The sequence below is a fragment of the Tribolium castaneum genome, chromosome 4 (genome assembly GCF_031307605.1).
Source record: "Tribolium castaneum strain GA2 chromosome 4, icTriCast1.1, whole genome shotgun sequence".
In the NCBI taxonomy this organism is placed as follows: domain Eukaryota; kingdom Metazoa; phylum Arthropoda; class Insecta; order Coleoptera; family Tenebrionidae; genus Tribolium; species Tribolium castaneum.
In genome coordinates, this window is record NC_087397.1 from 8,352,634 (window position 1) to 8,366,375 (window position 13,742).

At 34.3% G+C, this 13,742-nt stretch overlaps 1 protein-coding gene across 12 annotated transcripts in view; it reads right to left on the minus strand.

Moving 5' to 3' along the window:
- dlg1 (discs large 1) overlaps positions 1-13,742 on the minus strand; it is a 214,229-nt gene that overhangs the window by 63,050 nt on the left and 137,437 nt on the right. For 10 of the 12 annotated variants that reach the window (XM_064356389.1, XM_064356388.1, XM_064356390.1 and 7 more), the window contains 2 exons: positions 12,269-12,337; positions 7,570-7,734 (listed from right to left, as the gene is read on the minus strand). In XM_064356389.1, coding sequence (XP_064212459.1) covers positions 7,570-7,734; positions 12,269-12,337 — 234 coding nt within the window. Of the gene's footprint in view, positions 1-1,954; positions 2,206-4,295; positions 4,561-7,569; positions 7,735-8,836; positions 9,158-12,268; positions 12,338-13,742 lie in introns of those variants that run through there. The other 2 variants (XM_015984998.2, XM_015984999.2) reach the window with 2 other exon arrangements.

Sequence of the window (13,742 nt, forward strand, 5' to 3'; positions counted from 1 at the left end):
ATGTTTCCGTGATCTGAAAAATGGAGTCCTTATCGAGAAGAAATGTCAGAAATAAAATGAAAACACGGGAGTATATTTAGTGTGACAACTGAACGGTATTTATGGACAAAACCAACAGAAAAAAATGACTATTTTCTCTATTATGTTCGACAAAGATAAGAAACCATCGAAGTGGAAATACAGCCACTTTTACACTTACACAATTTCTGTAATGAAAACGCCTTTTCTAGCCAGGTTGGTGCAAAAGTATTAATTTTAGCGCCGACCCCGCCTGTAAACTTGTGTTCGTGCGAAATGTTTTCATCTCTTAATTACTTCCAACTTTAATTTCGTCAAAAACGTAATTAATTAATTAACGAGCGTCTGCAGTGGAAACGACGCTCGGTAAACAACCAATGTGTCATCCCTCTAAAGCGACATATTTAAAATGGGCTTGTAAATCAAGCCGAGCAACATTTCGCAGGACTTATTATTTATACCGGACTTAAATGATTCACTTAATTACTTTTTACACAGCGTTTTCGCGACATTTTAATGACGTAATTAAGAATCTGGCAAATTCATTTTTTCCTCAAATTGGCTCGATCCCATTCAAAGTACACGATTGTAATCAACTTCACAATACTTGGTGGTATGAGCAAATGCAATAACCTTAATTGCATACCAGATGCAATTTTCGCAGGCTTTGTATTAATGGCAACATGCACCCGGTAATTGAATGCGTTATCGAAAAGGCGACTGATCCTCCGGGAGTTCGCCCAAAACTAATCCAAGCTGCGACTTTTTGTTTACGCAAAAACGGATTCGAGACAATCGCGTTCCATTTATTACGCCGTGTTCCAGGTTTCTACATAATAGCACCTCTGAGTTGGAAAACGGATATTTCATTCGTGCGTATTCAATTACGACATCAACAGATGCCAGGGAGCGCCTTATGGGGACGGTTAAGATGTAAATGGCAAATTGCTGACCTATGCGGCAAAAGTTTCGGGTTTTAAAAATGTAAGTAAGAAAACTGTAACTGATGGTCTAGACGACTGAGAGCTCCTTTGAATCGCCTCGGAGAGTATTTTAAAATTATCATGTTTTAACAAGAAGTCTTCGTTGTGATATTGCTGTTGGCGCACTTTGTGATGTTTTTTCAAAGGATTGCTGAAAGCTGCTTTTTCAAGTTCTCTTCATGTAATTGTAGACAGACTGTTTGAAATGCGATTTTTGTTAACTTGTTTTACAGTTTCGCTTTATTTCTCGGAGCCAGGAAAATAAAGCAACTTTTCCAACGAATAATCAGTTTATTAAAACGCTCCCAACTACATTATAATTAATTATTCACCACGACCCCACATTTGCGTAATTGATGCTCAGAGGTATACACATGTCTGAAGCACGACTTGAAACTATTAAACTATTCCTCAGGCGCAGCTATCAGTGTGTAAAGCAAAGCCCGAAATTAAAAGTAAGCAGAAAAGTGGGCCTTTGGCTGGAACTGCTCAAGTCCATCAAGTCCGGTGCGCCGGAAATTGTGGCTAGTTCCGGATTTAAGTTGGCGCGCACTAAACACCGGACTCTTTATCGAACGGTTCCGTTCCAGAGAGACGCTTGGAATTTTTTCTTGTTATTTGAAGCGTGGAGAGTTGACTGATGACACTTTCGGCGTTTACTCGGACAAGCTTTCAAGAGTCGGACATCAATTTCGGATCCTAAATGAAAATTAAGTGCACCACTTGGACGTAAATGTAGCCACTAGCTTCGTATCATTTATTTCCTCTGAACTTAAAAAACTGTTTTAGCTTAGCAAAGTTTCTGTTTGTGAGTTAATGTAACTATAGATGTCTTGAACAGCGGAACTAATTTAATTCCCGCAAAGTTTTTAATTTAGTAAATTAATTTCGCGCCACTGTTTTGCATCGGGAAACTTTTCAAAACTCAATAAGTAAAATTAATTCAGACTTACCCTGTGCATGGAAGTGTCTGAAATCGAAAACGTGTCGACATACGAGTCGAAACGCACCGCTTTCTTGGGAGGTGGTTTTTTCCGAGGACACAAGGAGCACATTTTTTGAGGATTTGTTGTAGTCGGGGGCATATTTTAACAAGTCCGCGTTCAAAATTCGAATTTAACTAGACAAGCGCGACCTACCGATGTTGCAACACACTTGGATTTTCTGCCACTAAGCGGCAGATGGCGCGTTGCAGGAATGAAAACTGCAGGGTGGAAATTCAAAATGTTTATTGATTTGGCCCGCACGACTGTTATTCTCATTGAGGCAATTAGGAGGTGGACTATTTTTATTAAACATTTACTTTTACACGTTACAAGGACGCGAAATACGCATAACAAAAAAAAGATCGATTGCACTGGTAGTTTTTATCAGCGGAACGAAAATAGCATTGTTAATAACAAGGTAATGATTTAGATAAGGCTAATGTTTGGTGTATTAATATTTCAGTATTGATACAATTCACATTAACAAAGCTGTTTTAATGGAACTAAACCCATTTTTAATAATAATCCGCCAATAAATAATTCAATGTTGTTTCCAATTATTTTATGCAATTAGGCTTTTTACCACAAGAATTTAATTAAATGAAACCATTTATTTAAACCAACATTAACCTTTGTTTTACATGCCGGTCACACATAAATCATAAAATGACCTTTATTACATGTCAACCGTGATTCGTTAGCAAATTTCCATTTAATTATTCGGTTCAAAAATATTAAACACTTATTTATTGCAATTTTTTCACGAAACCCACACATAAGTCCTTGCTTTTATTGATATAATAAATAACAGAGCTAATAATGTTTATGTTAGAAGAGCAATCATGGGGTTTATAAATGCAGTTTATTACACTGTCAATCAGCAAATATTTACCGACGACCGTAAAAGCATTTTTGCGACAACACCAACTATCGCGTAAACTCTATCATGTTGGTATTTGTTTGTGACATTTAATTTGCAAAAATTCCCTTTACCAGCTGCCTGAATGAGGCAAAATTGTTTATTCCGAATGAAGCTGCAATCATTGAGCCAATTTTCGTGATTAAACACATCCCAGACGAGTTGACTCGCTTATGATGACCTACTATCAATGATTTTGAAAATCTTTTGGCTTCCAGCCAGCATTCGCGACTTCGGATTTAAGACATCTATCTACCCCAGATGTTCAAATATTTGCAATCATCGCAAACCTCACATATCGATCAAATAAATGAATCGACTAATGGCTCAGATTCGGCAGTTGGACTTGATTTAAAACAAGCACAAAGATTTCGTGCTCTTCCTCGAAATGTTCTGCAGCGTCTGTGCCGTTCTAAATAAAACAAGGAGCTCGGAAGGATTGTACTCTAGCGCTCTGAATTTTTAAGGGGTTCACCGAGCAACAACTTCTTACAATTTGCTTGATTAAAATTTGTGGTATACACGGTATGTTTTGTAAATTAAATAATACTCTAAATTTATTTCGTGAGCAGGTGTTGTGTCTACATCGCAAAAATAACGGAAAAATCCACTGTGTATAACGCTAATTTTGTATAAAGTTCACAGCAGGTTCAGCTGATATTGCGTTATTCATTCCAAAGTTGTCCAAACGACCACTATTTATGCTTGCAGCGTTTGTATTGTTTGCACACAACGGCTTAATCTCTCCGAAGACAACAATTTAGAATGGAAATGGCTTTGTATTGGTTTAGTGTTCAATGTGAATTTATAACAGCATAAAGTAGATAAAATGTTTCAAAAAAATCCTGCAACGCTTCCGTCCGCATTGCGGTCCTTTAACAAATAGACTTTAATTAATTTCGTCTTTACGACTGAATTTCCATGCAGATTGCATTTCGAGGATAATTAAAGCAAAAAATTAACGAACACTTGTTGTTCCTTTCGTCAGTTGAGACTGCACGTCAAAGGATTCCAACAAGATGTTCGGAATACTTCCCGAGATAATTTCTTTTGTTTACTTGAAAATCCTTCATTACTCCCATTTCAAAATTTGTTTTAATTAAAATCGATGAAACGTAATGAAGAGCGCCAACTTGATAAGAGGCAAAAATCAGTCCTTAATTTTGTCGCTCCGGTTCCGGAGTTTTCCAATGTCGTGCGAGTGAAGTAATTAATTATAATTTATATACACTTGAACGGTCGTAAGTTCGGTCGACCTAAAAGGAATTAATCACAAGTGCCAATAAAAAGGATCAATCAATATTTGCCTCCAAAGATTACGTGTTAAGAAAAAAAGCAAAACACTTGATAGCGTGTTAAGAATATTTAAATGGTCGGTTCTTTGAATACCAAACTCGTTAAATAAATGAGGATAAAAGTTCGCAGAGCCAAATCAACGTTAAAACAATTGTCTGGATTATTAAATCTCACTCCACAACAACTCCACCGGAACCCGGAATTAAGGTTATGGCACTCAAGTCACATGACGGGCAAAAATCGAACCGGATTTTCGGGTGGCTGCCATGGCACTGTTCTCGCGGTTGTTTATACAAGACTATTGTATTAAGCGTGTTAATATTTTTCTAAGCTCGTTCACCGGTTCTTCTGACACATCGCGGTTTAACACTACCAACATCGAACCGGAGCGCTTTTAACCACCGCGCAACCTCAGTTATTCCTCCGGTAGATGTCGCAACTATTGATGAAAACCCACACTACTCTGTTATCACCTACTAAATTTATACCCCTGCAGATGCCAACACCACCTCTATATGGATAATAGTCCCGGACGGTCAGGGTAAACCGGAACCGAGCTTTATCATGTGAGTGAAAATCAATTCTTAAAGGGATACAACTACAAGTGCGCTTTCAAGGACCAAAAGCTCGACAGCTTTCAGGTCGAGCAGACGAATTTAATTTAAAAATCTGTTCAATGGAGTCAAGGCTTTTATTTCATTTCAAACCGAAACAACAAAATCAAATATTTTTATACGCGCGAATAGTTTACAAAATAAGATAAACACGTGCCTTTGTAATCGCAAACCATTTATTTCATTTAATGTGTTCATTTGTAATAGTGAAAATGTTTGTTTTTCTGATTCATCAATTTTCAATGACGCAGATTTGTGAACATTGTCCAGAATTAAACAATGATGGTATTACAACCACAAATGGAATTTGAAATTTTGCAGTTCAATAGTATTCAAATGAGAAAATCAAACGTACAGATGCCTAATTGTGATTCAACTTGTTTTGCAGGGTTTTTTAAGATTTCACTTACCTAAACAATTTTCTCTTAAATATTTTGTTATTGCGGGAGGCAAATATTTCGGAAAAACCTCAAGTAGTTTACGTTTATTCCTCCGTTACATAAACAGAACGATGCGTTAATAATTTTATAACTCAATGTAACATAAGTGGCACCCTGCCAATGCGAACATTACGACTAAATATTAATTTAATTAAATTGCTCGAAAGGATCATTATAATTTATTATACGCCGCAGAGCAATTCATCTAGCTTTCGTAATGAAAATCGTCCAATAGTGAACCAGATTGTTAACAAATATTAATCAGTAATAATAATAAATCAACACTTGACACTACGTCAATTACAGCAATAAATAATTTAGGATTAGGTTAAATAGAATTTGGGTTATTACTTGGTTTATGCCGCAACAGCCATTGTTCACGGTGACATAAAAACAGAATTACCGGATTTGACGATTAATTACCGTGCAAATACTTTTTTAAATCAGGTATTTTTAAATTTAAAACTTCATTCATAAATCGTTGAAGGTGGATAACAGTTGTTATTTTGATAATCCGAGCAATGTGGAGACACATAATTTTTAATCTAGAGAAAAAAATCTGTTTGTTTTCATTTCCGTTTTGCTCGAGCTTTACTAAAATAAGTAATTTATTTATGGTATAGGTAAGCCCGGAATATCCCGGAAGAGAAATGGCATCTACCTATCGTAACGAATCATTTGTTAAATGCAAAAATACACGCTGAAACGTTTGATGCGATTAAATATTTGATGGAAAACCACAGTCGCATCCTCACCCTTGCTACCCTGGTTAGTCCTTTTAGCATCTAATACATTTTTAAATTGATACATCCACCAAAAAGGGTGTAAATGAGTTAATTAATTTTTCGCAGCTGCGACGTGTCTTTGATTTTTTATCACACATCCTGCTTTGAGCTTTTTACACAGCTTCGCTCAATTAACAGGCTGAAGGTTTGCTAATGCCGATAGTTAATTCTCAATTTACTAAATAAATATATTAACTTATTTTAGTTAAAATAAAATTATACACAAAGTGAGTGTGCTTATATTTTTACAGTATCTCACAAAGTAGTAATAACCACACAGAATTCAGCATTTGACGCTCTCAACGCATGTAATTTTATCCAGTTCCTCATGATTAATTAATTAATATTAAGTTATCATCCTAAAAAAAGCAAGAAATACGATAATATTTTCTACGTTTGAAAATAAATCTATAACAATTATTTTGTAAGCAATTTTTACAACTAGATTCAAAATACAAGAGCAAAAAAGATTTTGGCAGTAATTTATAACAAGTAAGTGTTTCACAGAGCTTTTTTCTCAATTTGAAATTAATTATAGATATTCTGATTTTGATAAAGTAGACGCGAACGCACGTACCTTTAAATTTAAATTTTTAAACGTAATTGTGCCATATTTTCAGTCTAAAAATCAATTTCTTCTTCTAGTTGTAGAAGAATCCTAAAAAAATAAACATACATAGAGAAACAGTTCAGTGTGAGATAAAGTAAAAATTAATTTATCGTTATAAGACTTAACTTGTATTTATGTAAAGTGTGAGACGTAAAATACCCATCATAATAAGCAGCTAAAAAAGCTTCATATTGTATAGATCAAGCGCCAAATCACTATTAATAAACGTTCAAAAATAGGACTTCAATATGTAATATACCGGATGTAAAGTAGTAATAAATGAAATATTAGGCAGTTAAACCACACTAAAAATCCAGTAGCAATAAGAGGTTTTAGTTTACATAACTCTTGTTAAAAAATATAAACACACCAGATATTGCTTGTTGACTGTTCCTTCCACACAAAAATCTGTTTAACAGTTATTTTTAATACGAGTCGAGTTCTTTAACCTTATTGATTTTTCGTCTAAATGTCATGAATTTCAGATGAAAATATCATACTTATTTATGGAAAAGTTTCCTTTTGTGAAAAATCCGGTCAGGTGTGTGCCACCTGTGTCACGTCCTCGCCAACAATGACAATACCTGTGATTAAAATGCAGTAAAACAGCCCTGCTCTAACCAAAACATATCGAATGGCCAATTGCCAATTCATAAACGTCAATTAAAATAAATTACACGATTACTTTTCAAATCATTCTTCACCTCGATATCAACGAGTTGCAGCTCGCTGCAAAGTTAATTTAAAATACGCGCATCCTAAAAAAACACTGATTGGAAAGGTTTTTTCTTGTTTTACGTGGAAGAAAATTCCATCGGTTTCGGCAAAACGTTTGAACTTTTAAACAGTTTAAAAGGACTAAAACCACTCTATCAAAGGGCAACCCGACTCGTTTGTGCAATCATAAACTTGACTTACCGGCTTGTGTGTTTCTTTGATGATTTGATCCCTGTCTATTGAGCTTTTTCTGCGGCCACCTCGTTCCAGGGATCCTTGGCGAGAGACATTGTCGTGGATCACTGTCTCGCGGAGCAGTGGGGGCGAAGGCGGGGGCGGCATTTCCTCCTCTGCATAGCGGGATTTCTGCAACAACACAAAAATTATGCATTTTTATAAATTGTTTACACACTAAAAATTTAAACAGTTACGCCTGTTTTCTGTTTCTGACAGTAACATTTTGATTGAAAATCTAGTTGCTTAAATTAAACTAGATTTTCAACTGGAAATTTCAAAATTTTCACTCTAGCTGCGTTTTATAGGTATTCTAGTGAAAATAATTTTAGTGTGAAGATTCAAAGTCAGCTCCTTAAATGCACTATCAATTAAATTATTTCGTAATGGTATTACGTAAAAGGCAAGCGAAAGACATCCCATTAATTAATCATCCACTTCAAAGCTCGAAATCATGACTAGGAATTTCAGGTCGCAATGCAATCAGCGAATTAATTGTTTTGTTATATAGTATTTCGAAATTCCCCAATTTCATGTCGTCCATTATATGTTAACACAACACACACAAGGAGCTTTTGTGGTGTTATTTTGGATCAAAATGCGTCAGCCTTGAGTGGCATTTAGTTTATTCAATGGAGGCGAACATACAGTACGAGTAAAACAGAAACTGAGTCTGATATTGTAGAGCAAGTGCTACGTTAATGTCTATTTGCTTGAGCATCATAAGCTGTGATTCCTCTGAAAGCATGCAACTTTGCAGACGTCTGTTTAAATTCACCAGACTATACAGAACTGTCAAACACGTACATGCTTCATGCTCAAGGTTTGGAGAAGTTAAAACTGTAATAAAAAATAAAACGACTACGGTAAAATGTGCCCATTAAAATTTCTAAAAGTGTAGAAATGAATTGGCGTAGTGCCTGTTTTGTGTGAAATATGGTCCAGTAAAAACCACAACAAACTGTTTTCCTTTATTTTCTCTCAAGGTGAAGGTGTTTTACTACCGGAATCTGAAATTAACTCGAGAGAATCACTTTAACCCTTTTATTTAATCAGAAAAGTGGTTTGCTTTATTGTTCGAGCATTTTCTCGTTACTTAGTTATTTAGCTGTGCTACAAATTAGAGAGACAATTAATTAAAACTCGAAGCAGGTGGGTGTAGATAACTGCTAGTTCCCGGCTGAAAGTTCTAAAGCTTAGTTGCGAAAACAATTCGCATTTTTCGTTTCATTACCTCAACTCTGTCGCTCCAGCAGCAGGAACAGTTGGAAGTGTGTGGGGCACTGTTGGAATTGCCGTTTCCGATAACAGGTTTCTTAACGGCCCTCCTTTTCCTTCGAACTTTATTGGGTACACCGTACATATAATTCGAGAACCGACGTCTCGAATGCCGCACTATCGACACCCAATCAATCATGATAGTTTGCTTGAGAAATCGTCTATTTCCGGAGTTTTATTTCAGCAATTTCCGTTCAATTACAGACTGCGATAAGGAGCATATTTTAATAAATTTTTATTATTCAAAGAACGAAACGCTTTCATGACAAGCGCGCCGCGACGACTACTAACGCGGCTTCGGCGTAGAAATGTTCAGGTAAGGAGGCTTCAGACGCCCGCAATCAAATTTAGAACACGCTTCATCAGTACTCGGGAAATATAGGCTAGGAAAAAGACCTCAAGCACTTGAGGAAAATGTGTGCCGGCTTGAGGAAAGCTTAACGATTTTCTGGGGCGCAACTCAGACCAAGAAAATCATTTTTACCACATTTTATTTAATTGCATTTTAATGAAACTGAAACGCTCTTGAAAAGCTATTTTTGAGTGTTTTCACGTGAGTTAGGGAAATACTGCAATCGACAGTTATGAGTCGATGAAAAATTTAAATTGAAACGCTGAAAGACTTCTCCAAACAGGATGCAAAACAAACAAAAATACCCCATTTGTAAATTTTCGTGTACTGTAAAACACTGATTTCGGAAATTTAAATCCCTAGCTCTGCACATCGATGAAAAATAGAAACAAAAATCAGTATTTTGATTTTATGAAGAATATACGTTTTCAACGTTTAATTTCAAATTACAAGTGAAAGTTACAATGAAATTACAGTGAAACTCGGTTATAGCGAACACCCAAAAAACTTCAAAATTTGTTTGTTAAAATAATTGATCGTTTGTTCTAACCGAATGTCAAAATATTAATCTATTTCATTAAGAAACATACACAATTACATAGGTGTACATTATGATAATATGTATTATGTTTCATTTTTGAAATCTTTTTGCAATATCGGAAATGTTTATTGTTTTCTAGAACGTAACATGTGCACGTGCCTGCGTCATAACCGAGTCGTAGAACCAATTTTTGTCTAAAAATTGGACGTTTTAAAAGCGAGTGTTCGTTGTAAGCGGTGTTCATTAGTTGTTAGTTCGTTCAAACCAAACCAATTTGTTACTATATAACATGGAAATTTAAAACGGGACTTTCAATTTTGTGTGTTACACTACATCCGAGTGTTTGTTAAAAGTTGGGTTCGTTATAACCGAGTTCCAATGTATGTTGTCGGTGTTGTCGGGTATTTATTTCGTAACATATAATAAAACAAAAAGACAAAAACACACACAAAATTATGGAATAAATTTATTAAAACTCAAAATTTATTTTGCTTGATAAAAATGTAGGAATGATAATTTTTTTTATATATACACAGTTCTCAACTAAATTTAAAGACTTCAATTTTTTGGTTTTTGAATAATAACGTCATCAACCTTATTTTTAAAAACAAGAGTAAAAGAGTCTTGCGTTTTTCTTTCAGAGTAAAAAATTTAGAAGATTTGAAAAATATTAGCTATGAAATTGTTTGTAAAGTACTCATTACAAAGAATTTCTCAACTCTACAAGACGATGTGTTCACAAATTTTATTTAAATAAAAAAAAATGAACCTTTTTCTGTTGACTAAAAATGGTTAAAAACAATTAGGTACTTACTACAAGATTATTCCAATAAAAAAATTCCAAAATCACCCAAAACACCGAAAATTTTTGAAGTTTAGAAAAATATACAGTTTTTAAAATAATTTAAAATAAAATATATTTTCATTTTCAAAGAAAAACGTGTCTAAATTAATGATGGTTCTATTTATGAGTTTTTATCATTAAAGTACGTTGTAAAAATATACTTTTAGTATTCAATACAAATTAAGTATAACAAAAGCAATTTTATAAAGAGAAACGAGTCTTATACAATATTTTAATGACAGTCCATACTTTGAAAAGCAATAAATAAATCGAAAATATTGGTCTTAAATTAGCCAGATTTAAGATAAAACGTTGAACACACCAGATGTTAATCTTACTCACCGGTAAAACATTTCAATTAATCACCTCAGAAACCTATCAAACAACAATAAAAGTATTTTTAACATTACCATGCCACCAATTACGAAATTTTATTTTCAAACTTCAATTTAATTGGTATTTTTAGGTCAAGAATACTGTAATATTTATCATCTCTATTGAACCAGTTTAAGTTATTGGCTTATTAGGAATTAAATAATTTATCAGTGTAATAACAACTCGTGGTTCTGTCCGCTATCCCCTTACTCATCTAACCATTATTATTATCAACAAAAATTGACGTGTTTGAAAAAGTAAAATTTGTTACAATCCGGTTATTCTAATTTAAAAATCTGTCAACTGAAACAAAGAACTGGAGTGCAATTTCAGTTAATTTCTTTTTTAGCACGCCGTTCGCGTATCTTACAATTTCCTTTGATGTTCGCTAGAATTTTAAAAATTAATTCTATTCCTATCTCTTTGCTATTACACGCTGTTATGATCTGATGTTTACAGCTTAATCTCGTTAGAGTGGAATATATAGCACCATTTCATGAATATGAATTGATTAAAGTGTAACATCGTTATTTCGTCGCGCGGTTAAAATAATTTCTGTCGAAAACGTGCATCAAACAAAAAACCCGATCACGTTTCACACATTATTGTCACAATCGCCCGGAAAATTATTATTACTTCAGGTAAAATACATTATTTACGTTCGTAGTAGGCATGCCCGGTACAAAGCACTACTAGACGCTTAAAATCGGCGTCGTTGTCATGCGTCTTGACCTGGCGCAGCTACGGTTGTCAAGGAAACAAGACCGGAATCGTCACCGAGGATATATGTTTATTACCCGGAGGACATGCACGCGAGGGTGCTTGAACCCTTGCTTTATCCATCTTTAGTTCAAATTGTATTTCGTACGCATTTTTTCCTTTACGATCTCCACTAGTTTTTTATTTATTTGCTTCAGTGACTCCGGGTACCGGAGCCCCGGAGTCAAAAGAATCACCAGAGCGAAAATATTGCACCGACATCTAACAGCGGATCCGCTAACCCGAGCTAAGAGTCCAAAAACAGAGCGCTGCTAAGCTTAGGTGCGAAATAAAACAGTCAGTCTCCTGCTGCCATCTGCAAAGTCGTATTGATTTTCTCCCTCGTAAACATAATTTTCGGAAAATTGGCGCGGGAATAAGAAAAGCCGTTTCGTAAAAGTAAAATTAATTGTTATGAGGCAGTTAATCGATGTATTTATTATTCACGTATTTCAACAAGTAAATTACCCTAAACGAATTGTTCCGCGAAGTTTTTATACTGAAACGCTTCATTTACCTGAATATACGATAAATTCTCCCTGCTGGCGGACTGGCCGTGGAGAACGTTGGGAATTGTCGTACCACCCTGGAAAAAAACACCGAATTAATTCACGCCTTCGTGGGGGAAAGTTTGAATTATGACTTTATTCTTGCTTATTATGTAGGCGAATATGGTAATAAACCCAACTGACTGTTATTGATGAGGGTAAATAGTGAATTATCAGTTGGGGTTCAGAGGTAACAAGAAATTAAAATTTTCTGAAACTTGCAGGAATTGATAATTTGGCCACTGACGGCTCGTGCGTTCAAAACTAGGTGATAAATTAATTTTTTTTTGACTACATTGTAGATCTCGAACCATATAATAAATGTGTGAATAAATTGTTAGAAATAAATTATTATTATTAATGCCTTCAACATTCCATGTTTTACCTTAAACAGGTTACACAAACGAAATAATTTACATAGCAGATACTTTCTGTTTTGCAGTTAGCACATGTAGTTTTCTGCTAAATTTCCACGCAGATGGAATTGTAATCAAACACATCGAGAAATTATCTGTGTAATTAGTCGCAAATTATGGTACTTTGCCCTTTTCGAACGCTTTCAGATAAGAAAGTTATATTATTTTGACCTTTTTTCGCCAGATAAGTTTGAGCGAGAAACTCAGGTACTCTGCAAAATTTCATACCCGAATTTTCCCTGAAAAGAAAAAAAACATAATTTTTGTTTTTTTAAATACTTAAGCATAGTTTAGAGTTAGAATATGCCAAAAATTATGAAATTAAATCGAAAAATCAAAGAGAAAAACTCGCCTATTTTACGAAATTTTAAAGCTTGTTTTATAAATAAGAAATCATCTCGAAAATTCGAAAATTATGCAATTCGTTAAAAAATTATGTTCAGAAAGTGGAAAAACACGTGTCTTTTTGAAATGCTTTAGCACATTTTTCAGTTAAAGTTGCTTTTAACCTTTTCGTGCATATTACCACGTTTTTCAGCCAAGCCCTACTTATTTTAGGTACATAAAGTCGTTAAAATACATTAAAAAAAATAATAAAGATTAGATACGAATGTTTTCATAAAATTCCGTCGATAATTATCCAAAAAATTTTCAAATTTTCTCAAAAATTATGCCTCTTGAGTGCTTGTTTAACATGTTTTAGAGTCAAAAAATTCTTTCACAGAATTTCGTTAAAACACCAAAAATCGTTCAGAATTACGTCGAAAATTACGTCATTTACGAGTACTAAACAAACTCAAAATTCTTTTTTTTGGAAAGTGTCCCTTTTTTTTGTAAAATTACCCTCAAAAAATACGCTTGATTTTTTAACGTCTTCAAAAAAAAATCACCATAGTTTCGGTAAAATTTACGCTACGTTGTATTTCTTTGTTTTTAATAAAAAATCTCTTTTACTTTTTTAGCAATTTGACAGTACCCTATATTTTTCAAAAAGCTGCAAACGTGCTTGAACACAGAAAAACGTGTA